The sequence below is a fragment of the Phoenix dactylifera genome, chromosome 7 (assembly GCF_051530095.1).
Source record: "Phoenix dactylifera cultivar Ajwa chromosome 7, Ajwa_hap1_PhDact_Kaust_v1.1, whole genome shotgun sequence".
NCBI classification, from domain to species: Eukaryota; Viridiplantae; Streptophyta; class Magnoliopsida; order Arecales; family Arecaceae; genus Phoenix; species Phoenix dactylifera.
Genome location: NC_143196.1, coordinates 21,383,102 through 21,409,384, shown reverse-complemented (window position 1 = coordinate 21,409,384; position 26,283 = coordinate 21,383,102). Strand labels below are relative to the sequence as shown.

At 47.6% G+C, this 26,283-nt stretch overlaps 1 protein-coding gene across 1 annotated transcript; it reads left to right on the top strand.

Moving 5' to 3' along the window:
* The first annotated feature begins 819 nt into the window (after positions 1-819).
* On the top strand, positions 820-4,156 carry LOC103718390 (galactoside 2-alpha-L-fucosyltransferase-like). The gene is made up of 2 exons (XM_017845534.5): positions 820-1,113; positions 2,048-4,156. The coding sequence occupies exons 1-2, from the start codon at positions 939-941 to the stop codon at positions 3,487-3,489; spliced, it is 1,617 nt and encodes a 538-aa protein (XP_017701023.4). The 5' UTR covers positions 820-938; the 3' UTR covers positions 3,490-4,156.
* Positions 4,157-26,283: the final 22,127 nt, after the last annotated feature.

Here is a 26,283-nt window from a genome sequence, read left to right as displayed (position 1 = left end):
GCCTAGTAAATCCTAATAGCATTTATCTCATTCTAAACATGCCACCATTTTTATAGCTGGTATATTTGTTTTGGTTAAAAAGGTGTAAGAAAAACACACCAACAAAAATTGAAGTGCATCTATCAGTTTACATAAAACAGAACAAAAAGAATTGGATGGAGTAACAACCATCCTTCGAAGATCTTCTTTATTCTTGAAAAAAAAAGAAATCTTTCTTTCATGCACATACAAGTGTCCTGGCTAGAAGCTTTTATAATGCCAACACCCCAGTTTAGTCGGATTTCTGGTTGTGAGCCCTTGTTCTTGACTTAGTAAAAGCTGGCTCTCGTTTTGGCAGCTACGACTGTGTCTCTCTTAAGTGTAAGGAGACCGGGCATGTGATTCTTTTACATCTCTCTCAAGAGCTATTTATGTATCTTCCTCTGTTGTGAACCATGCAATCTGAGGGATTTCCAACTTAAGCTGGCAATAGTGATGGTTTACGAGCTGAAGGCTGGCGGTACTTTAATAAAAACAATTCGCAAGGGCACAGTTATCGCATGCATGCCGAAGTCATACATCTCACATGGGCGGCAGTCGCAGGCATCTCGAAATGGATGCGTAACGAATAGATTTGGTAGAAGACTCTGACCTTGCAAAGTCCAAAGTCAGTTGTATACCCTTGGAAGCAATCGGAGACCATGAGCTATGTGATTTAATATTCTCTTTTTAAGGTCTCCTAAACAAAACTTAGGGACGAATTAAAGAGACGTCATTAAATGTCTCTCTTGAGAGACCTAAAGATCTTTCCACCGTCGGAAGGTTTGACTATAGAAGTCTGCTCTTAGTTTGCACGTCACCTTCTCAAATATTTTGGACTGGTTGGTCTAAGGCACTTGTTTAGCTGAGGAGGAATAAGGATTGATCTCAAGCTGATTAGGAGCTCCCTGGAACCTGAGATGGGAGGGGCTTCTAAAGCTGGAATGGAGAAGAGGGATGGCTGCGGAAACTTCAGCCCTGGCGTGGTCCTCATCGCCTGCATGACGACTCTGCCGCTCTTGGTGCTTGCAGTCGGAGCTTATCAAAGCCGGTCGCTGGATTGGCTTCATGCAGTTGGACTGGTATCACTGAAAGGTAAACCCAGCTAGCATTCCCGCGTACTACTTCAGAAAATAGGCAGGATGATTTTGTACTCATAGGAAGCTGTGATCCAGACAGTGCTAAATACTGCAGTTTTTCAAATTTATTTATGGGGTGTAGTTTCTAATTATATTTTGGCAGCTGGTGATGCAAGAAACGTTGTTTGCAAGTTGAAACCCAATCGGAACGATGCAATGAGTAACTTTGATCTATGTATGAATTTACTACTTTGATGTCGCTACCTATGGATCTAAACAGGCTATTTTTTTCACTTATATTACCTTTTAGAGTTATGAAAATTTTGTTTACTTTTAGAAACTTATTTTTTTTTCTATTTAAGCAAGCTATTTAAGAATTTGGCATGATAACTAATCTTCTTTAGATTCGTTTGGTTTGCAAAAAAAAAAATTTTCTCTCACCAAAATATTTTTTCTAAAAAACTAATATCTGGCTGCATGATGCTTCGGAAAGTGTGTTTTTTTGTTTTCTCGAAAGATATTTCAGGGTGATTTATGTTTGCTTGAATATCTATCTTATTGAAAAAATTATATAAAATATCTATTATATTTTTAATAAAGTAAAAAATTGTCATTCTATTATAAAAATATTTTTTTTAAAAAAAAAGCATTTTCAACTCATAGAAATTAGATTTTTTGTACATTTTTTTAATAAAATATATTAAAATTTTATAAAACTGCTCTGGCGCTTGAAAGGGTGTTGCATCTTTCGGGCGAATCCACACCCACTTCACATATCCCAAAAGCGATTAGAGGTGAATCCTTCTTTCGCCCGAACGATACAACCCCAGTCCCGGGCAACCATCGAGGGCAAAACTATATCTAATTCCTCTGTTTTCCCCATTTCATTAACAAATCTTATGATGCAGCGAGTCTTATTAAACTAATTTGGATGTCTCCTCGAAATCTAGGTTCAGAAGATGATTCCTTTGTGTCCACTCCTGCACCGGTGGACAAACTTCTTGGTGGATTGCTGGCTCCTGGTTTTGACGAAGAGTCCTGTTTAAGCCGATATCAGTCTGCGTTGTACCGAAAAGCTTCGCCCCACCTACCTTCCCGCTATCTCTCGGCAAGGCTAAGAAAGTACGAAGCCCAACATAAAAAATGTGGCCCAGGCACTGATCCATACAAGAAAGCCATAGAGCAGTTCAAGTCTAATCACAGCATGGGGCCTATGGAGTGCAACTACGTCGTGTGGACACCATATAATGGCCTGGGGAATAGAATGCTAACTATCGCTTCAACATTCCTCTATGCTCTTCTCAACAACAGGATTTTACTGATCCACGCACCTAGTGACTTGGATGATCTTTTCTGCGAACCGTTTCCTGAGATCTCATGGGTTCTACCGTCCGATTTCCCGATCATCGATCGGTTAAGCAGCTTCGACATTCACACTCCTCAAAGCTATGCAAACATGCTAGCAAAAAAGGTGATCGATAAGCATTCGAATGGTTCACTACCTGCATATGTGTATCTACATCTGACCCATGACTACAGTGAACTAGATAAGCTCTTCTTTTGTGAAGATGATCAGTTATTTCTTAAAAAGTTCCCTTGGCTGGTGCTGAAATCGGACAACTACTTCATTCCAGCTCTATTTCTGGTCCCAGAGTATGAAGAAGAGCTGCGCCGGCTCTTTCCTTCGAGGGAGACAGTTTCCCATCATCTGGGAAGGTATCTTTTCCACCCCACCAACGCAGTGTGGGGGATGATAACAAGGTATTATGAGGCTTATCTAGCCAAGGCTGAAGAGAAGATGGGCATTCAGATCAGAATTTTCCCATTTGCGCACATTTCTTCAGAGAATTTGTTAGCTCAGATTCTTAACTGCTCTAGAAATGAAAATTTGTTGCCTGAGATTAGTGTTGAAGGATCATCAACTACCAAAGCAGTAAGATCAAAATCAGTTCTTGTGGCTTCCTTGTACACTGGATACGCTGACAAGATCAGGGACATGTACTACGAGCATGCGGCTGCTACTGGAGAGATCATCAGCGTCTTCCAACCAAGCCATGAAGAGAAACAGCACACAGAGAAGCAAGCACACAACCAGAAAGCATTGGCAGAGATATACCTCTTGAGCTTTAGTGATGTCTTGGTAACAAGTTCCTGGTCTACATTCGGGTACATGGCTCAAGGTCTTGGTGGTGTGAAGCCATATATTTTGGCATTTCCAGAGGATGGGAAGGCACCAAACCCTCCGTGCCGTCGAGCCATGTCGATGGAGCCTTGCTTTCATTCTCCTCCTACTTATGATTGCAAAGCAAGGAAGAATGTCGACAAGGGGGCGCTAGGCCGACATGTAAGGCATTGCGAAGATGTAAGCAGAGGCCTTAAGCTGTTTGATTAGGCTGGATGGCCGTGTTTGCAATATTTGCATTCTTTTGTTGATGCATCAAAGTTGGTCAGCAGAGATCACTACAATGGCAGGATAATGTACAAGGAACTTTCACATATGTTTACTGATGTTAAAGCACATAATCTACTAGGCTCCATTTCAACAATATTTGCCTCTAACTAAATATTGCTTTGACATTATATAGTACATCTCTCTTTTCTTCTGAAAAAATTTGCATGCTCTTGCATCGCATGCTCTTTTGAGGACTTCTAGATAATCATCTTACATGGATAGTTCACCTGGGATAGTTGCTTTTTTCATCAATATGGCATAAATAGAGATTAAATTTTTTTTTATAGTTTTGTATTTACTTATAAGACCCTGTCTGTTCACTAAAGTTCTCATTAGATTAAATTCTCTGAAGTGGTCCATCAAGCACTTTCCTGTGCCCCAGTTTTCGCTTCTTATTTTACAATCGTTAGGCGTAAAATCCCATCAGATAGATTTGGCATTGATCAGTCTTGGCTTCGGATCGTAAGAGTGAATGTCTGCAACATGGAACACCTACGTGGCAGCAAACTCTGGCAATCACGAGTTTTCCAAAAAGTGGAGTGCTGGCTTGCATCACTTGCAACTATATGTTCAAGTCGAATTACTATTATGACTTCAGACATAACATATGAGTTCTTACTGACTGTTCCCACAGTTTTTTGACGATAAGAGTGTTCCTTGTAGTTTCGCAATTTCGTTGCATCAGAAATTTTGTCCCAAACATGGAATAACTCAGGCAATCGTGATAGAATTGCTCTGGAAATTGAACCACCTACTAATGGTGAAATACTGGCTTGCATCTCTTGCAACGCCTTATTGTACCCATATCACGTCTTTCGGATACAGTCAGAAGAGCAGCAGGGTCTTAGGTACGTAACCCTTATGTCCCAGGGTTTATTAGAAACAAGAAGGATTGAGGGGAATCCAACGAACAGATAGCTCAGTTTACTCTAAGTTTGGACACCCCAAAGGTGGAAGGGGATAGCTGGACTTATCCGTGCCTTATCCCACGTAACGCCAAACACGGCATTTTTAGGACCAAGAGAACCGCCAATCGATGGTCCGGTCAACACGGAGGTTATAAGTGGCGTGAAGCTGGGAAGTACAATCCTATTGTGCATGGACCACGGGAGATTGTATACGGTCTTTCTTTTTTATCGTGCATTCTATTGTACCCATCGTAAAAACAGAATGAGACTTACCCCACTAGCACGTCCTATATCTTAAAAAAGAAAGAAAAAAAAAAGTGAAGCATTATCCATGAGACCATCCATCCGTATCCCTTTCTTTTTTTCTTGGGAAGCTATTCTTCCCTCTCGATCCGGCCGTGAGGCTTTTCTCTTTCTTTCTGAGTCCCATTTTCCTGCTCTCCATTTTTTTTTTCTGTGGATTTTATGCAAGCCCTATTGGATTCCAGGAATTGACAGTACTGCGATGATGTCAGTAGGTGGTCCTTGGCGGCAACAAAACCCTCTTAATAGCAAGAAGATAAGATTGTGGTTATCCCTAGCTATTTCGGTTCTTAATTTACCTAAGCCTTAGAATTTATTGATGCTTTCTTACTTCTAGGTTTACTTTTTTCTTTCTTAGTAGTTTAAGATTATTTATTGGTTGGCCTTGCCTTCTACTTGGTAGCTTTGAACCTAGCACTAGAACCCAACCTATGCCATCCACCTTTGACCAGGATCAACTAAAATTGAGTTTATGGTCCGTTTGGTTCGCGAAAAATATTTTTTCTCCTAAAAATATAATTCTTGAGAAGCAGATTTTTGAAAAAAAGATGTCTATGAAAGTACTTTTGGTATATTTGCTTGATAATGAAAAAGTGACAGATTTTCAGAGTGCTTATGTTTGGTTGACCATTCACTTTTCTGAAAAATTATGTGTAATTCTTATTATATCCTTGATAGAGGAAAAAATGGATCGTCTAGCCTACAACTAAAAGACTGCCCAATTTCGGCCCAGTAAACACCAACGATGAATGACGGAATATTCACTTCGACCTAGAGCCAACTCATCCTTGGAACTCCGCCTAAAGCTCCAGCAACTTCGGACATTCGCCGACTCCCCCAACCAAGTTCGGGGTGCCTCCAGACAAACGCCGACCCGTCTCGACCAAGTTCGGGACGTCAACTCCAGCGATACACAGCATACACTCCGACCCTCGAGCTCGGAATGCTCCCTTGAGTATACCTTGGAACCCGGGAAACCAAGCCACTCCTAGTCTCTACCAAGTCGACCTCGCCAAATGCATGATGCGACTAGTTAACGAGCTCAGCCTCGCTAACGACCACATCCATGCGCGGGCCTACGCCCACCTATGAGGCCGTACTCCACCATACTGCTGTGTCATGTCTCCATAACCGGTCGACAGCAGTCAGACGGCACCTTGACTACTCCGATCATATCCTGCTGTGACTGTCAACGCCCTACCATTTTTAAGAACGGGCTGTACGGCACGTCACCAGCCTACCTAAGCTGCACGCCATTCGGCTCAAAGCCATGCTCCCTCATGATGGGGACTGACAGTACCTCCGTCAGCTAGGCCACTCTACCGAAGCTATAAATAGCTCAGTCATGTAATTTCTGGTGGGGGGGTTCTCATGGGACCAAGTTTACTCACTCTAACTTGATCGTCGGAGGGCCCTCACCGGAAACACCGGTGAGGCTTTGTGCAGGTCCGTGGCCGTCGCACAGGATGTGGCTCTCGTCTTCCCTTTTCCAGCCCCGGCGGCTCCCTCGGCTCCCCACCGGCGGTTACCCTCGGGCCAGATTTGAACCACAACAACCCTTGATAAAAATTAGGTCTTTAATACTTTTTAATGCTGAAGGGTATTTTTGGAAAAAAAATAAAATGGAGTGATTTTCGGCTCATCGAAAAGTAACTTTCCCATGTTTCTCATGAGAAAAACTTTTCCATGAAACGTGAGAATCATATTCCCATAGAAATTTAACTTTTTCGTCTCTCTCCTTTGAAAATTCCAACCAAACAAGAGGCATCCGTTACTTTTCCTTCTTTTCTTCCGCGAACCAAATGAGCCCTATATCATAACAAACTTGAAGAAAAATCATAAGCATGCTTTTTGTTGATCTGAGCTACCAATTTTTAGGTACAATGGGATTCATGCCACACAAAGATGGTTTCTATTCTCAACTTGTATAGAGTTAGGCTAGATTTCTTACTTTAGTAAGATTTGGTTGGATTTCAGTTTTATGTCTGTTTGGGAGCATGGCGTTTCTGATTATAGTAAAGGAGACTATTCATTCGGAGAAGTATCATTACAATTTTTAGGTACAATGGGATTCATGCCACACAGAGATGGTTTCTATTCTCAGCTTGTATAGAGTTAGGTTGATTTCTTACTTTAATAAGATTTGGTTGGATTTCAGTTTTATGTCTGTTTGGTAGCATGATGTTTCTGATTATAGTAAAGGAGACTATTCATTTGGAGAAGTATCATTACAATTTTCAGGTAAAATGGGATTCATGCCGCACAGAGATGGTTTCTATTCTCAGCATGTATAGAGTAAGGTAGATTTCTTACTTCAATACGATTTGGTTGGATTTCAGTTTTATGTCTGTTTGGTAGCATGGTGTTTCTGACTATAGTAAAGGAGACTCTTCATTTGGAGAAGTACCATTACTAGAGTCGTCGATAGGTGGGTCAACCCATGGCCCAACTTGATACTACTTGACCTAATACGCATGCGAAGATCTGTGGGTGGATTCAGGGTCAAAATTTGGACCCTTTCTGAAAACCGGGACAAGTCAGGTTATGTTTTCCAACTTAACCCGTCTTCACCCGGGCCCGATGTTTTTTGGTTCTAATTTTGGTCAACAGAAAATGGACCCCACCACCCAATTTAGCCTAACTTAAAACTCAAATCACTAAAACCCCTTCTCATTCATCCTAAATTTCCTTCCCAATTCATTAAATAAATTCTTAGTTAGACAAACTCCTCTCATATCATCTCAACAGTCCCATCTCCTCTAACCTACTTTCATTTAATCATATTTGAATATTCATTGTCTGTTTGGGTTGATTCTTATTTATAATATCTCAAGTATATGAATATATGTTTTTAAAAATTGTAGTTTGTAAATTTGGATCCTAAGATTGATCGACCCTCAGATGAAATTAAAAAGTTTTTAATTTGACTTAAAAATATCGATATTATTTTTGTTATCAATTATTATATTTTTAGATATTAAAAATAGCTAAATGCTTTTCTAAACTACAAATCTATTTTACCTAGTCTTGATTTGGGCTCGAACATTACAGTTAGGCTTAGGTCATACTTAATCTTGATCTAATATGAATGACTTTCTAGGTTCAAGATTTTTTCCCTAGACCCTATCCGACCTGATCGATCAATTAATAAGTAGATTTGGGTCCAAAATCAAGACCCAAATATGAAACTATATAGGATCAAGGTCAACCATGTCTTGGTCCAATTTGACTCGTTTATAGCCCTAATCATTATGATGGCACATCATTTACTAGAGATTTCTTGGTGCTAGCTCATTTTTTAAAGTCTGTTTCCCTTTAGAATGAGAAACATGCATCGATATCTAAACAATCTTATGCAAAAAATATGATGTGAAATTGAATAGATGAAACAAAATATAAAGATAAGAACTGAAAAATTGAGGAAAATAAGAAGTAATATATAATGAGAAGAACTACGGCACCATTGGAAGTGGGCTAGGTGGCCATGAAATCCGTCTTTTTGCATAACAATAGGGAAACAACATGAGACAGGCTAGGTCCTGGTTCTAACTTGTTGAGTTTTAAGGATTTATTTCATAAAACTTTCGATGGCTAAGATTTATTTTATTAAAATCCAAAGATTAATCAAATGCTTCTAAATAGAATTCATTGGCATTTTGGCGTGATATACGTTTATATATATTAGAGATTAAAAAATTATTGATGTTATTGTTGCTTTTGCTATTTTAGCTAGATTGCTGCAAGAAGAGAATTTTTTCTTTGTACAAAAAGTTTTTGTTCCTAGTCATACTAATATACCCGACCATACTCTTAGTTTATGTACTAAGACAGTCACTCCACCCCTACATCCCCTGGAACCTAACCCAAACCCAACAATGAATGAGTTGGGTATTGAATCAAAGCCAAACCTGTTGAAACTTTTAGGTTGGGTTCAGGTTTGAGGTTTCTATACATAACCAAACCCAAATCCAAACCCGACCCGACATATAAATTTTTAGGTTTATTACATACATATATGCCTACACATGCAACACGTATACCCTTGCATAAGTAAATACATAAGTACAACACGCTCATATCTATAATATTAATTTTATATATATGTCATTTAATTGAAAAAATTAATGATTTATGATTAAATCAAAAAGTAATGATATGTTAAAATATGTTTGGGTATTTATACTAGACTTTGAGTAAAGTGTATTTTTTCTATTTTTCTTCCATTACTATTAAATTGTTAACCATCAAGTATTTGTTATTCATGATTCAATTTTCATCGCTTTGGGTGTTTATGACTTCCCAAAACATGGATTTCATTTCTTGATTAACTCTTTAGGGCATAATATTTCTTACAAGAGAGATACCCGAAGCTGACCTCCACTCAATCCAAACTCGATACAAACATTACCAAACATGAACCCATCCCGATCCTTTAATGGATCAGGTATGAAAAAAAGTTGGAACTAAAAGTTCCATAGGTACGAATCTAGGCATGATAAAACGTGAACTTGACTTCACCCCATAGCATATCTACTAGATTAAAAAATTTGTGAAAGCATACAATATCTATAATTAATACAATATTCCAAATTTGTTCGAGATAGATGGGATTTATGGATGTCTAACTTGTAAAACTCTATTGATATATTCACCCAACTAAAGGTGATGAATTGAAATAGTTTGATCAAGATACAAACATATCTTATGCTATCAGCCAAAGTGATGCAGTATTGCTATGTAATATCTAGACTTTGAATTTCCCCGCATGTTTGTCATGTCATATGTCCATCCAATCCACCGTTTCTTTTCTTCTTTCTCAAAGGAGACAAAATCTAATACGGCCATCTCCTTTTCTCTCAAAACCTTCCCTCGTCTCAGATACCACACCACTTAGAGATGGAGACAAAGCTGATCAGGATGCAGATGCCCTGTCTAGCTAGCTCCACCAAACTTGAGAGCAAGGGAACTTCTCCAGCTAGGTCAAAGAAGAGGCTTGTAACCTCGATCTCGAGGCCCATATTTGTCTTGGTAACCTTCTTCTTGATGCTTCTTCCTCTCCTCGTCGTCTTTGGCCCCCATCAAATCATAGCAAGATATGAAACTTTGAGCAAGCAAAAAACGAGTAACATCTGCTTCTTCTATAATTTTTTCTCTCTCTATTTAAACCATTATAAGGAGAACTTAGCAAGAAATCTATGATAATTTTCTTTATTTTTGACTTTTGACCTCTTTTCTGGATCTTAGCTCCAAAAGAGAACGTAAACTGTAACAACCTAAGACCTCACCCAAAATGGCTAGCTGGAAAGTATTATTTAGGTTCCTTGATCCTGTATAAATACCCAAGATCTACCCAGCGAATAACCGATGTGGAACTAAACACACGCCCGTATGGATCCTCAGATACTCCCTCGTTCAAGTCCTGACGTCCTTGTCAGGCTAAGGGTTCAAATCTAATCACAAACACCACGATTGGTCTGTGGTCAGCCCCAATGGATCCGTGCTGCAGTGTTTCCTAATCCACATAGATTATGGGCCGGGTCCGCTCTGATATCATTTGTAACAATCTAGGACCTCATCCAAAATGACTAGCCGGAAGGTATTATTTGGGTTCCTTGATCCTGTATAAATATCCAAGATCTACCCAGCGAATAACCGATATGGGACTAAACACACGCCCGTACGAGTCCTTACATACTCCCTCCGTTTAAACCCTGACGTCGTCGTCAGGCTAAGGGTTTAAATCTATTCAAATCTAATCACAAATACCACGATCGGCTCGTGGTCAGCCCCAATGGATCCGTGCTGCAGTGTCCTCTGCAGTGTCTCCTAGTCTACATAGGTTATGGGCCGGGTCCGCTCGGATACCATTTGTAACAACCCAAGACCTCACCCAAAATGGCTAGCCGGAAGGTATTATTTAGGTTCCTTGATCCTGTATAAGTACCCAAGATCTACCCAGTGAATAACCGATGTGGGACTAAACACACGCCCGTACGGGTCCTCACATAAACGGTGAAGATTCATCCCACCTTTTATTGGTAAATGAAATGAAAAAAAGGGACAATAGTCTATCCTCCTCCTTGCGACAAATCATGTACCTATCATCAAATATGGACTGATAAAAAATAACCTCCTCCTCACCACAAGCCCGGAAGGGCATTAACAAATGCTCACACCAATCAAGTTCAGGAAAGTCCTGAACTTAACTGCTGTGATTGGTTTAGTGAACATATCAGCCGGATTATGAGCAGTGTAAATTTTCTGAAGCCGGACATCACCATTCTCTACCAAGTCTCTGATGAAATGATACCTGACATCTACATGCTTAGTGCGTTCGTGATACATCTGATCTCTGGCAAGATGCAAAGCACTCTGACTGTCACAATTAATATCCAAACGGTCCTGCTCGAGACCCAAATCATGTACTAATCCTCTTAACCAAATAGTTTCCTTTGCTGCCTCTGTCAACGCCATATACTCTACTTCTGTAGTAGACAAAGCAACTGTAGGCTGCAAAGTAGCCTTCCAACTGACTACACAACCAGAGAGAGTAAATACATATCCGGTTAATGACCTTCTTCTGTCCAAATCACTAGCGTAATCTGAATCAGAAAATCCTGTAACAGTGCAATTACTCTGTGCGGAGAATACCAATCCCAAATTAGAAGTGCCTTTCAGATATCTAAGTATCCATTTCACAGCTGACCAGTGAGCCTTTCCAGGCTAATCCATGTATCTGCTTACTACGCTTACTGCCTGTGAAATATCAGGTCGAGTGCAGACCATTGCATACATGATGCTGCCTACTGCACTTGCATATTGCACTCTGGACATATATCTCTCCTCATCCTCAGTCTGGGGACAGAGTCTGGCAGATAATTTGAAATGACTGGCAAAAGGAGTAGTGACTGGCTTGACTGTAGACATACCAAATTTATCCAAGACTTTCTTAATATATCCATGCTGAGTAAGAAAAAGTCTACCCAACTGCCTGTCACGACTGATCTCCATCCCAAGTATCTTCTTTGCCGGTCCAAGATCCTTCATCTCAAATGCAGTACTGAGCTCAGCTTTCAGATTTTGGATGACTGATATATCCTTGGCTGCTATCATCATATCATCCACATACAGCAATAAATAACAAAAGGATCCATCTGAAAACCGCTGGTGATATACGCAACTGTCATATGGAGATCTGTTGTATCCATGGTCGACCATAAACTTATCAAATTTGCGATACCACTATTTTGGAGACTGCTTGAGACCATATAATGATCTCTTGAGCAAACATACATGATCTTCCTTGTCTGGAACCTCAAAACCAGGTGGCTGTTGCATATAAATCTGTTCCTCTAAATCACCGTGAAGAAAAGCTGTTTTAACATCTAGTTGTTCCAGCTCTAAATCCTGAGAAACAACTAAGGCGAGCAACACACGAATAGAAGAGTGTTTAACTACAGGAGAAAATATTTCCTTATAGTCAATTCCCTCCCGTTGACAATAGCCCTTAGCTACCAACCTGGCCTTATATCTAAAATCCTGATGACTGGCTCCCTCTTTATTCTTGAAGATCCATTTGCAGCCAATTGCCTTCTTGCCCTCTGGTAATCTGACTAATTTTCAAGTCTGATTCTTCTCTAAAGATTATAATTCTTCAACCATAGCCATGGTCCATTGTTCAGCCTGTGGACTACTAATAGCCTCCTGATATGTGGTCGGCTCATCACCAATAGTATCTGCAATGCTCAGAGCATAATAAACTAACCCAGCACAAGCTGAATTCTCAAAGCCATACCTTTGTGGTGTTCTGATCTGACGCCTGGGTCTACAAGTGGCAATGCTATCAATCTGATCCTGACCTTCCATGGTAACCTCCTCCTGAGTCTGTATCTCTGCATCTGTCTGCTGTTGCTGCTCATTCAGAATAAAAGTATCTTCATTTGCCTGCTGCTGCTGTGATCTGATAGTCTGATCAATATTCATAACAGTCCTATCCATCGGATCTTGACCCTGATCCTTTTGAGAAGAACTTGGCTGTAGCTGCCTTAAAGGAGGAGCTATCTCGTTAAATGTCACATCCCTGCTGACTAAAAAACCTTGGGATCTAGGCTTTGTGCACCATAGTCTGTAGCCTTTTACCCCATATGCGTATCCAAGAAATACGCACTTCTTAGCCCTGGGGTCCAATTTTCCATCTCTTACATGTGCATAGGCTGGACACCCAAAGACTCTGAGTACTGAATAGTCTGCAGGTCTTCCTGTCCACATTTCTTCCGGAGTTTTCATGCCCAATGCTGATGCTGGAGATCGGTTTATAATGTAGCAGGCTGTGTGAGCGGCCTCTGCCCAAAAATCTCTAGTTAATCCAGAACTAGATAGCATTGATCTGACTCTCTCAATTAGTGTGCGATTCATGCGTTCTACCACACCATTCTGTTGAGGTGTACCCACTGTGGTTCTGTGTCTGACAATGCCCTCTGATTTGCAAAAGTCATTAAACTCAGTAGAACAAAATTCTAATCCATTGTCAGTTCGGAAGGTTTTCAACTTCCTATCAGTATGCCTCTCGACCATAGCCTTCCACTTCTTGAATGTGTCAAACACATCACTCTTATTTCTGATAGTGTATATCCAGACTTTGCGGGAGTAGTCATCAATAAAAGTGAGTAAATACCTAGATCCACCCTTGGATGTAATTGGGGCAGGCCCCCATAGGTCAGAATGAATATAATCTAATATACCAGCTGTCCTGTGCACGCCTGTAGAAAAGCTGATCCTGTGTTGTTTTCCGAACACACAATGCTCACAGAATCCAAGTGCACCAACCTTCTGACCACTTAGCAAACCACGTCTGCTCAGTTCCTATAAACCTTTGTCTAAGATGTGGCCCAATCTCTGATGCCACAGGTGTGTCAACTGCTCAGTAGAAGACTGTACTGCTGAAGCCTGTCCAACTATTGTACTACCATCCAAATAGTAAAGGGTCCCACATAGTTTTCCTTTCAGTAAAGTCAATACTCCTTTATTGATAGTTATTGATCCTCTACCCCATCTCCCCTCGAAACCTGCACTATCGAAAGCATGTACTGAGAGAAGGTTTCTCTTTAGTTGAGGAACATATCTGACATCGTCCAAAGTCACCACAGTGTTTGCATTAGATTTAATTTGAACTGTACCAACACCTTCCACTTTGCAAATGCCATCATCTCCAAGAAGAACGGTGCCCCCCTCACATGATCTAAAAGAAGAGAACCATTCCTTATGGGGTGTCATGTGGAAAGATGCTCCAGAGTCCACAATGCAAGTATCAGGATGACTAACACTGCAAGCAGCTGTAAATACTGCATCATTATCATTACTGTTGTGACCTGCTGATGAAACTGCAACCGTTGCCGAGTCTGAGACGGTTCCTTTATCCTTTTGTTCCCTCTCTTTTTTAGACTGTAGTAGTCTACATTCTGATTTCCAGTGGCCTGGCTTCTTACAATAGTGACAAACACCTGATCTTCTAGACCTAGACTTTGATCTGGTTTTGGATTTGTTTCTACCTTGTCCACCTTTCTTCTGCTCATCTCTACCTCTAACTATAAGTCCTTGAGCTGGAGTCTGAACTTGATGGTGTAGCTGTACTTTCAATCTAAGCTCATTGGATAACAAAGTAGCTTCTACCTCTTCAAGACTTATTGTCTCTTTTCCATAGAGCATAGTAGTAGTAATATGCTCAAAGGACTTAGGCAATGAGTAGATCAGGATCAAAGCCTTGTCTTCTTCATCTACTTCAACACCAATATTTGATAAATCAAGTAGGAGCTTATTATACTCATCCAAGTGATCTTTGAGTGAAGTCCCTTCTGCCATACGAAATGTGTGCAACTTTCCCCTCAAATACAATCTATTAGTAAGGGATTTTCCATATATAGACTCTCCAATTTTTCCCATACTCCCTTAGTTGTATCAAGATCCACAATATTGCGTAGGACTTTATCACTCAAACCCGAAAACAAAGTTCCTAGTGCTCTCTCATTAATCTCTTCTTTGACAGCCTCATTATCTCCTGGGATTGCATCCATACCCTTGAGGGCTTTTGCTACACCCTCCTTAACCAACAAGTATTTCATTCTTACCTTCCACAATGAGAAGTCCCCTGTGCCATCAAATACAGCCACTTCATGCCTTATGGTAGTGGAATGAGAAACAGAAGCCGAATCGTTAGCCCTAGATGAATTTTGTTGCCCAACAGTAGCCATAGCTCTGATACCAATTGTTGTGATTACTTGGGCACAATAATTAATCTATCCGACTTAACAATTAACAGTTACTCTCATTCAGGCATTTCACCAAACACATCACAGGCATGAATAGACAAGCACAAAGATACCAGATTTACGTGGTTCGGCAGCAAGTGTCTACATCCACGGGGAGGAGGAGCAATCCACTATGTCAATCTTCCCAATAGGGTACAAACAAAGATACATAAAAGCCCAAAATATGGACTGCCAAATGATCACAATAGGAGGCAAAAATAAACCAAATATAAGGCAAAACAACCTGATCGGATCAACCCTTCTGCAACCACAATGATAGATCAAAAGTGTAGTATGCAATGCAACCTTTCTACGGCTCCAATGGTAGATCAAATGAATATCAAAATCATACCTTTCCTTGTTGCATATGCTGTGAACAGCAAAGAAGAAAGAGGGTTCACGGAAACAAGAGGCCCACTGTGAGGAGTAGTGGCTGAAGATGAAGAGTCCCCAGCGAGCGGAAGAAGATGTCTTTTGAAGCTGGAACACCAAGAGCAAAAGACCGAGAGCAAAAGAGCAGGGGGCGGCGATCGGGGTCCTTCCTCACAGTACCCTAAAAAAAAAACTTGCTGCCTTATATAAGGAACCGAGAAGCCACGGTCCCAAAGAAAACCTGTTAACCCAAAAGAAGAGGGGCCCAGCTGAAAGTGTGAAAGAAATAACTTATTATGCCCCTTTTGTAAAAAGGTCCTTTTCAAATAGGAATTTGGAGCAAAGTTCCAAAAACTATCAACAGGGTACAGGCTTCAACAGAAGAAAGCAAGTAGGAACCTGGTCCACAAAAGTTCATGTAGCTAGCCTTAGAGAAATACCCACGTTATAAAGAATTATTGCAACTTTAGGTTGCATTTGGTTCAAAAATAAGAATAATAAGAATAATAAAACTTGTACCTATGGAAATAGTTGTCCCAGTAGCATATAACCTGCTCGATGTGTGAGGTGTAAAGTGTAATATTATTTTCCTTTTCTAATTGTTCTTTAAAAACAATGTTAAATAGATATAAAAGAATGGATAACAGGAATAGAATATAATAGATATAAGGGCCCAATTATTTTCTAAAATAAATTTTTGATATTAATATTACAGTATACTATCATTACACAAAACTATAATATTATATATATATATATATATATATATATGTCAATATAGCAAATAATATATAATTTTAAAACAAAAAGATCATAATCGAACCTATGCATAATAACAAATAGAAAAATATTGCATTTGGCGGATATTTAGCTGCAATATAGTAGTATCATTGGTGGTTATTGTTGCTGGTGGTCCAAACCGAGAACGATTGACACGACGGTGTGAACGGGGTTCCGCCTGAGTTGTCTTGGTTGGTGCTGGTTGCGCTCCACCTTCCGCCAAGGAACCTGCAAACAAGCCTTGCACCACCACCAGGGTGGTGATGGCCCTCCGACGGTCAAGTCAGAGGAGATTGGAGGAGGAGAGATGATAATCACAAGTGGGAGAGAGTGCTCTGGGAGGTATTGCTTACCCCCCCCTTCTCCCCCCAGCCGCATATATACCTGGCTGGAAGGTCTCTCAGGGGGGTTTGTCGTCGTGGGGCACGATAGAATGGCCACTGACATGGCCGTTACGGGGCGTCGTGGAGCAGCGCTGGGTACGGTCATGGCAGGGCGTAGTGGAGCTCCGCTTCGTACGGTTGATACAGGAGATCGTGGGCAGCATCGGGTACAGCCGTTGCAGGGAGTAGTGGAGCAGGAGGCCGCGGCGTGCCTCTGGAGAATAGCCTGTCGTTATCAAAAGATCTCCGACTCGGGGTCGGAATGCTGGATCATAGGGCAGCCGACCCGGGGTCGGGCTGCGAAGCCGAGGAGGTCCGACTCGGGGTCGGAGTGCTGGATCATAGGGCAGCCGACCCGGGGTCGGGCTGCGGAGCCGAGGAGGTCCGACTCGGGGTCGGAGTGCTGGATCATAGGGCAGCCGACCCGGGGTCGGGCTGCGGAGCCGAGGAGGTCCGACTCGGGGTCGGAGTGCTGGGTCATAGGGCAGCTGTAGCTTTCCTGGATACGCGTGCCGATCACGTGGGGCATGGCGGCTCAATTCCCCCATAACAGTAGCCCCCCACTTCCGAGCCTGGAACCAGAAGGGGAACAGGTGAAGGGAGTGATGTTTCGAGATTGCCGCCATCCTTCGGAGAGGCGCGCGCGCTTCAAGCTTCCCGCCTTCTTTATGGCGTATGGCGGTTGCTGCTGACCTGGCAACCTGAGGACTTCGGCGGACATCCTTCCTTAATGGTGTCGATTCGCCTTTGGGGTGCGAGCGACCCTTCGGCGGCCAGGCGTCTTCTGGCGTCATCGAGGTGTCACTTGCCCTTTCGCCTATTTAATCGGGGGCCCTCCCCCGTCCGTCTTCTTCTTTACGGACATTTTCGAGTTTCTCCTTTGCGCTACCATTGTTGCCGCCGAAACGTTCGCTTGCTTTTCCTTTGACGCTCTCGGAGCCGTTCTTCCTCCTCTTCAAGTGAGTTTCCCACTCTTCTACTTTGAGCTCTTCATACTTTTTCTTTTTGTACTAGTGCACCCCAGTCGTTCCGGCCTTTCCCTCCTTCTTGACCCCGTCCTGACCGTAGATTTATCGGCCATTAGGGATGGGCGAAGTGGGAGCAGATAGCATCCAGTCAAAACTGGTCGCCGAGGACTTAGACGGATTTGTGGCTCGGTACCACCTTCCCGAGGCCTGCAATGTCACGCTCCCAGGGCCTGAGGAGAGGATGTCTCATCCTCCTCGAGGGAAGATCGCCATCAATGAGGGCATCCTCCAGGCCGGGTTCCGCTTTCCCCCTTCAGACCTAGTCTTACAGGTGCTCCGGGGTTTAGGAATGGCACCGACGCAACTGGTGCCGAACTCGTGGCGTGCTCTGACGGTCTTCCAAGTTCTCTGTCGCTTGCATGCGATTCCCGCCACCTTGAACGTTTTCTGGGAGCTCTACGGCCTGAGCGGCCACCCTCAGGACAAAGGGTGGTGGTGCTTCGCAGCGCGGCGAGGGTGCGGCCTTGTCAAGGAGGGTCCTACCTCCATTCACCACTGGAAGGAGCGCTTCTTTTTCGTTGATGCAGACCCCTCCTGGGAAATCAGGACAATCTGGGGGACGCCGGTGAAGTCCCCAATTGGCCTGTCGAAGTTGTCGAGGGAGGAATCCGAGGGCGTCGCCGCCTTGAAGGGGTTGGTCGCCGAGGGCCAGCTTCCCCCGGTGGGCCGCCTTATTTCTGAGGATACCTTGGTGAACGTCGGTTTGAGCTCGGTCCCCACCGACCGTGAGTCCGCCATCGTTTCTTTAGCTCTTTTCTTCTCTTTCGTTCCTTCTTCCTTTCGGTTTCTCAGTCCCTGACTATCCCGTCCTTCTTGCAGAGGTCGACGACGTCATGCGGTCGGTGAAGTCGAAGGCTGTTGGTAGGGCGTCCCTGCTGGAAGCAGTCCGGAGGAGGAAACGAGCTCTTCCGAGCGGGGCCCCACCGGCGAAGAAGTCCCGTAAGGAGATACCTCCGATGCCGACCGACGAGTCCGGGCCCACCGGTCAGGGAGATGTCGTGGGCACCGACCGGCAGCTGACGCTGTATCAGCCCTCCGGTGGTAAGGTTGCCGCTACTCCGGAGGTGCCACTCGAGCCTGCTCAAGACGGACGGGTCGGACGTGATCGGTCCCCGACCCGACCTTCGACTCGGTCGGCTCCTGATGACTCGAGGAGGGACGCGCCGAGGCCCCGGCCGAGCGGGACCTTATCAATTCCTGGGGCGACCCCCGCCCCGAGCGCGATCAGCCGGACTCTTCCCCAGGCGATGGATAAGGGTAAGGCTGCAGAACCACCATCCGGCTCCGGGGAGAAATCAGGGTCTGCCTTCACTACCGATGGCGCCCGAAATCTCATCGAAACAGTGTTGCTGGAGAAGGACCGTCGGCGGGTCCGGGAGTTGGATGTCTCTGACGTTGGGGCCGCCAGCTGCGTCTGTCTCATGTCGGTGAGTGTTCTTCTGGCCGTCTTTCACCATTTATTGGCTCTGTTGTTCTCCGCCTGACTCCCTTATTTTTCCTATTTCTTAGCTCGCCCAGTACATGATCCGTCTGGAGGAGTGCTACAAGGAACAGGCGGGGCTTTTGGCGAAGGCCGAGGACCGGCTGAAAGCAATGGAAGAGGGAGGCCGGGCTGCGGCAGGCAGGACGACCGGGGACCTCGAGGCGAGGCTCCGGGAGGCCGAAGAGCGGGCACTCGGCTTCGCCGCCCTGGAGGAGCAACTGTCAGAGGCTCGGGAGCAACTCAAAGCCGCCTCGGGCCTCGAAAGCAGGGTCAAGAAGGCGGAGGAACGGGCTGAAAAGCAGTCCCGGAAGATCGCGGACTATCGAGAGCGGTGGGAGAAGGCCCAGCGGTCTGCCGACAACGCCTGCGACCGAATCCGCTCTTTTGAAGCCAAACTAGGCGAACTGGAGTTGGCCCTGGAGAAGTCATGCACGGACGTCCAAGAGCTCCGTTCGCGCCTGAAGGAAGCCGAGGCCGCTCGGGTTGCTACCGAGGCGAAGCATAAAGAGGCTCAGGCTGATCTGCTGAGGGTCTCCTCTGAGGCCGAAGGCCGGATTGTGGCGAAGGTCTTGGAGGCCAAGGCTCAGATTATGGAGCGAGCTGAGGCGGAGCTGGCCGAGAAGAGGGCGGAAATCGGGCGTCAGGCGGTTGAGGCTTATCGCCAGTCCGCCGAGTTCGCCCATGATATGTCGGAGGCAGTGCGGACCTATCGCCAGTCTGACGAGTTCGTCCGTGACGCGTCGGACGCGGGGGCCGAAGCCTTCACCTTGGGCTTCGAGGAGGGCCTGGCAAGGGTGTCGGCTAAGTATCCCGAAGTCGACCTGAGCGAGATCTCCCTCCTGGACTCCTCTCCGGCGCCATCGCCTGCTGGTTCTCCTGCTGCTTCCCTACCTCCCGCGGACGAGCCCGGCGTTCCCGACCCGGGAGTTCCTCCAAGCTGACCTCTTGTACCTTTCATTGTCTTTTTTATTTTTGTATGTCGGCGTTTTGCCCAATTGTATGGGCCTCGGCCCTGAAAATTAATGCACGTTGAATATTTCTTCATCTCGCCCTCGTCCTCTTTTTTTTTAGCTCTTGGTTGCTTCTTGCTGACTTTTGATTCCCGAAGTTCTTCCGGCGCTAGGCCAGGCATCCGAGGGTTAAACCTCAGGAAACTCTTCCGGCGCTAAGCCAGGCATCCGAGGGTTAGGCCTCAGGAAATTCTTCCGGCGCTAAGCCAGGCATCCGAGTGTTAGGCCTCAGGAAACTCTTCCGGCGCTAGGCCCGGCATCCGAGGGTTAGGCCTCAGGAAACTCTTCCGGCGCTAAGCCAGGCATCCGAGGGTTAGGCCTCAGGAAATTCTTCCGGCGCTAAGCCAGGCATCCGAGGGTTAGGCCTCAGGAAACTCTTCCGGCGCTAAGCCAGGCATCCGAGGGTTAGGCCTCAGGAAACTCTTCCGGCGCTAAGCCAGGCATCCGAGAGTTAGGCCTCAGGAAATTCTTCCGGCGCTAAGCCAGGCATCCGAGGGTTAGGCCTCAGGAAACTCTTCCGGCGCTGAGCCAGGCATCCGAGGGTTAGGCCTCAGGAAACTCTTCCGGCGCTAGGCCAGGCATCCGAGGGTTAGGCCTCAGGAAACTCTTCCGGCGCTAAGCCAGGCATCCGAGGGTTAGGCCTCAGGAAATTCCGCTCGTTGGTCGGCCAAGGCTGGCGCAAGCCGAGGCGACCGGTCGGGGCTTCCGGCTAGTCTGCTCCCGGGATGATCATCGGGTTAGCCAGGCATCCGAGGGCCGAGCCTCGGGAGATTCCACTCGTTGGTCGGCCTAGGCTGGCGCAAGCCGAGGCGACCGGTCGGGGCTTCCGGCTAGTCTGCTCCCGGGATGTTCATCAGGTTAGCCAGGCATCCGAGGGCCGAGCCTCGGGAGATTCCACTCGTTGGTCGGCCTAGGCTGGCGCAAGCCGAGGCGACCGGTCGGGGCTTCCGGCTAGTCTGCTCCCGGGATGATCATCGGGTTAGCCAGGCATCTGAGGGTTGTCAAGCCTCAGGGAAATTCCGCTCGTTGGTCGGCCAAGGCTGGCGCAAGCCGAGGCGACCGGTCGGGGCTTCCGGCTAGTCTGCTCCCGGGATGATCATCGGGTTAGCCAGGCATCCGAGGGCCGAGCCTCGGGAGATTCCGCTCGTTGGTCGGCCTAGGCTGGCGCAAGCCGAGGCGACCGGTCGGGGCTTCCGGCTAGTCTGCTCCCGGGATGTTCATCGGGTTAGCCAGGCATCCGAGGGCCGAGCCTCGGGAGATTCCACTCGTTGGTCGGCCTAGGCTGGCGCAAGCCGAGGCGACCGGTCGGGGCTTCCGGCTAGTCTGCTCCCGGGATGATCATCGGGTTAGCCAGGCATCTGAGGGTTGTCAAGCCTCAGGGAAATTCCACTCGTTGGTCGGCCTAGGCTGGCGCAAGCCGAGGCGACCGGTCGGGGCTTCCGGCTAGTCTGCTCCCGGGATGATCATCGGGTTAGCCAGGCATCTGAGGGTTGTCAAGCCTCAGGAAAATTCCACTCGTTGGTCGGCCTAGGCTGGCGCAAGCCGAGGCGACCGGTCGGGGCTTCCGGCTAGTCTGCTCCCGGGATGATCATCGGGTTAGCCAGGCATCTGAGGGTTGTCAAGCCTCAGGGAAATTCCACTCGTTGGTCGGCCTAGGCTGGCGCAAGCCGAGGCGACCGGTCGGGGCTTCCGGCTAGTCTGCTCCCGGGATGATCATCGGGTTAGCCAGGCATCTGAGGGTTGTCAAGCCTCAGGGAAATTCCGCTCGTTGGTCGGCCAAGGCTGGCGCAAGCCGAGGCGACCGGTCGGGGCTTCCGGCTAGTCTGCTCCCGGGATGATCATCGGGTTAGCCAGGCATCCGAGGGCCGAGCCTCGGGAGATTCCGCTCGTTGGTCGGCCAAGGCTGGCGCAAGCCGAGGCGACCGGTCGGGGCTTCCGGCTAGTCTGCTCCTGGGATGATCATCGGGTTAGCCAGGCATCCGAGGGCCGAGCCTCGGGACATTCCACTCGTTGGTCGGCCACTTGTCGCTCGCCGCCCATCGGGGTTTCTCCGTGCCCAGCCGCGACCGTGTTTCTCCTCTCCTCCAAGCGTTGCCTGGGGGGAACACGAGAAGGGTATTAAACGCTAATTAACGCGTTACCTGGGAAATCAGATCGCCAGTTGCTGCTGGTGAGGAGTGTTAGTTGAGCGGCCGCGATACGCGGGTTCTTCGAGGAGGATGCGGCCTGGGCGCGAGCGGAGACACGTGGACCTAGGGGTATACGTCACCCGGATCGTCCTGCACAAAGAATGCGATTTAAGGAGAATGACGCTTAGGAAATCGCGGGGAGATACGCCTCGGGAGCCGGAACGGCTCCGGATTCAGTGCGCCTGCATTTATTGGAGCCACCCGTATCGGAACTACCAGGGGGCCGCAGCTTGGCTATAAATACAGGTGCAGGTACGATGGAATTTGCCAAGCCGGAGCTGCAGGTTGCCATGGATCGCGGACCTCCTCCTTGGCATATGACTGAGAGACTCCTGTCGAAGGAAAGGGGAGGCGCTCCCCTTACAACTTCAGCCAACTAGCCGTTTCATCTGGGATCAACAAGGAGGGTCTCCCCGGCGGAACTCCGCTCTAGGCGTTTCATCCGGGATCACATCTCCCCTCCTTGAAGTTCAGCCTCCCGGTTGAGCCCTGCGCCGGACGCTCAATCCGGGACCGCGCCTCCATATACTCTTCCCCCTCGAATCCCTTCTCTTCCTTACCACTGGGGAAGATGGGAATATCCTTTGGAGGCGGCGTTCCCCTGGGGGCAGCGGGAGCTTCTTCTGCGGCGGCTCCTCCTCTTTTTGGTGAGGTGCTGGATGGCGCCTCCGGTTAGAAGCACCCACTTCTGGTGGGACTGCAGCCGCCCTGGGTTGAGGGTTTGGGTCCCCACCTCTTCTTTACTTTCTTTACTCCCTAATTCCCCTCTGGGAATTCCTTGTAATCACACGAGCACGCCATTGTAACCAGAAATTATTGAAATGAAAAGTATTGCACCTTTTTAAATTGTCTTTCTGGCCTTGTTGTTCTACTGGTAATACATCCGCAGGTTAGCGGAATTCCAGCCCCTTGGAATTTCTCGGCCATCTAGGGCTTCCAACTGGTAGGAGCCAGGTCGGTTTACCCAACGAACTTTATACGGGCCTTCCCAATTTGGCGCTAGCTTCCCACCTTCCGTAGGTTGAGATGCCTTAGCTCGCCTCAGCACCAGATCTCCAATTCTGAAAAGCTTCGGTCGGACTTTGGAGTTGTAATATCGGGCCACCCTCTGCTGATACATTGCCATCCGAACCTGAGCCATTTTCCTTGCCTCTTCCAAGAGATCCAAGTTCCCTCGGAGTTGCTCTGAATTGGCCTCGGGTCGGTGCGCGGCCACCCGAGGCGAGGGGAGTCCGAGCTCCACGGGGGCAACGGCTTCCGTGCCATAGGTTAGGCTGAAAGGCGTCTCTCCAGTAGGAGTCCGTTGTGTGGTCCGATACGCCCAAAGGACATTCTCGAGTTCCTCGACCCAAGCTTGCCCCGTCCGGCCGATCCGCGCTTTGATACCTTGGAGGATTGTCCGATTTGTGACCTCGGCCTCGCCGTTGGTTTGGGGATGCGACACGGATGTGAACCGATGCTCGATCCCGAATTCCTCGCAGAAGTCCCGGAAGTGCTTGTTATCAAACTGTCGACCGTTATCCGAGATGAGGACCCGAGGTACTCCAAATCGGACAATGATGTTCTTCTTCACGAACTTCCGGACTTGTGCCTCCGTGATGGTGGCCAGTGGCTCTGCCTCCACCCACTTGGTGAAGTAGTCGATGGCGACAATCAAAAATTTCCGCTGGGCCGAAGCGACGGGGAATGGTCCGAGGATATCCATTCTCCACTGTGCGAAGGGCCAGGGCGCGGTGATTGGCGCCAAGGGGACAGAGGGGACTCTCTGGACGTTGGCGTGGCGCTGGCAGGCGTCGCATTTCCGCACGTGGTCCTTCGAGTCCTCCAACAAGGTCGGCCAATAGTAGCCTTGCCTCATGATCTTATGCGCCAAGGACCTAGCCCCCAAGTGCGATCCGCAGATGCCTTCGTGGACTTCGCCGAGGGCGTAGGCCGCTTCCGCGGGGCGGAGGCACCTTAAGAGGGGGGCGGTAAACGAGGTCCGATACAGCCTCCCTTCATAAAGTACGTAGTGGGCGGACTTCTTTACAAGCCGCCGGGCCTGATCTTCGTCTTCAGGGAGGATTCCTTCGGCGAGGTAGGCGACGAGCGGGTCCATCCAAGACGGCTCCGGATCAATTGCCATCACCGCTCCAGCCCCGTCAATGCTCGGGGCATCCAGGGTCTCCAGGTAGATTGCCCTCGACAAGTTGGGCGCGTCTGCGTCCACTAGGCGGGACAACCTGTCGGCCCTGGCATTTTCGCTCCTCGGGACCTGCTGAATGTCAACACTGCCGAGGTCGGGAATGAGTGTTTGCACCTTCCGGACGTAGCTCTGCATGGTCGGGCTCCGCGCCTCGAACTCCCCTCGAACCTGCCCGACCACCAGCTGGGAGTCGGTGAAGACTTTCAGACGCCGGATGCCGAGCTCCTTGGCGAGTTTGAGTCCCGCGACTAGGGCCTCGTACTCCGCCTCATTGTTGGTCACTGGAAATCCGAACCTCAAGGCATACTCGGCTATCACTCTATCGGGATTGGTGAGGACCAGCCCAGCCCCTCCACCTTCAGGGTTCGACGACCCGTCAATGTGGAGCGTCCAGATCGGGAGATCGAGGCTGGGTGTCTCCGGCGGCTTAGGTTCCGCCTCCTGCACAGTGCACTCAGCGAGAAAGTCCGCGAGCACCTGGGCCTTGATGGCTGGTCGGGGCTGGTAGCGGATGTCGAACTCACCAAGTTCTACTGCCCACTTCACCAGCCGTCCCGCATTCTCTGGATTGCTGAGAATCTGCCGCAGTGGTTGATCGGTCAAAAGGGTGACAGAATGAGCCTGGAAATAGGGGCGAAGCCTCCTGGTCGCAGTCAGCAGCGCGAAGGCGATCTTCTCAGCCTTCGTGTACCGCGTCTCGGCATCCCGGAGGACTCGGCTGATGTAGTACACAGGCTTCTGAAGTCTTGCCTCTTCCCGAACCAGTACTGCGCTGACTGCGGTTGGGGAGACCGCCAGGTAAAGGTAGAGCATCTCCCCCTCTTGCGGCTTGGACAGCAGGGGAGGAGACGCCATGTACTCCTTGAGCTGGTCGAACGCCGCTTGACATTCGGCCGTCCAGAGGAAGTCTTTTGGGCGCTTCAACACCTTGAAGAATGGTTGGCAGCGTTCGGCCGACTTTGCCACAAATCGTCCGAGCGCGGCGACCCTTCCAGCGAGCTCCTGAACCTCCTTCACTTTGGTCGGAGGGGACATATCTTGGATGGCTTTGATCTTGTCCGGGTTGGCCTCGATCCCCCGTTGGTTGACAATGAAACCGAGGAACCTCCCGGCCGAAGCACCAAAAGCGCACTTCGCTGGGTTTAGCTTCATGCGAAACTTTCGCAAGGTGGTGAAAGTCTCCTCCAGATCTGCAATGTGCTGGACTGCATGGCGGCTTTTTACCAGCATATCGTCCACGTACACCTCCATATTCCGGCCGATCTGCTCCTTGAAGATTTTATTGACGAGGCGCTGGTAAGTGGCGCCAGCGTTCTTCAGACCGAAGGGCATTACCTTGTAACAGTACAGCCCCCGGTCTGTTATGAAGGCAGTTTTCTCCTCGTCCTGTGGAGCCATCATTATTTGGTTGTAGCCGGAGAAGGCGTCCATAAAAGACAGTAGCTGGTATCCGGAAGTCGCGTCGACCAGTTGGTCTATCCGTGGAAGCGGAAAGCTATCCTTGGGGCACGCCTTGTTCAGGTCGGTGTAGTCGACGCACATCCTCCACTTCCCGCTCGCCTTCCGGACAAGTACGACGTTTGCCAGCCACTCGGGGTAGCTCACCTCCCTTATGAAACCTGCCTCCAAGAGTTTGTCTACCTCCTGGTCGACCACCCGGATCCGATCCGGGGCACAGTGTCTCTTCTTTTGCTTTACTGGTCGGTGGGTCGGGTCGACGCTGAGGGCGTGAGAAACGACCTCCGGGTCGATCCCAGGTACATCGGCCGCCGACCAGGCAAACACATCT

What these genes read in the sequence shown, in the direction of transcription:
- LOC103718390 (XM_017845534.5), top strand. Translation starts at nt 939, where the DNA reads ATGGGAGGGGCTTCTAAAGCTGGAATGGAGAAGAGGGATGGCTGCGGA. An exon ending in TGGACTGGTATCACTGAAAG is followed by an intron (nt 1,114 to 2,047) that starts GTAAACCCAGCT and finishes CTCGAAATCTAG; the next exon opens with GTTCAGAAGATGATTCCTTT.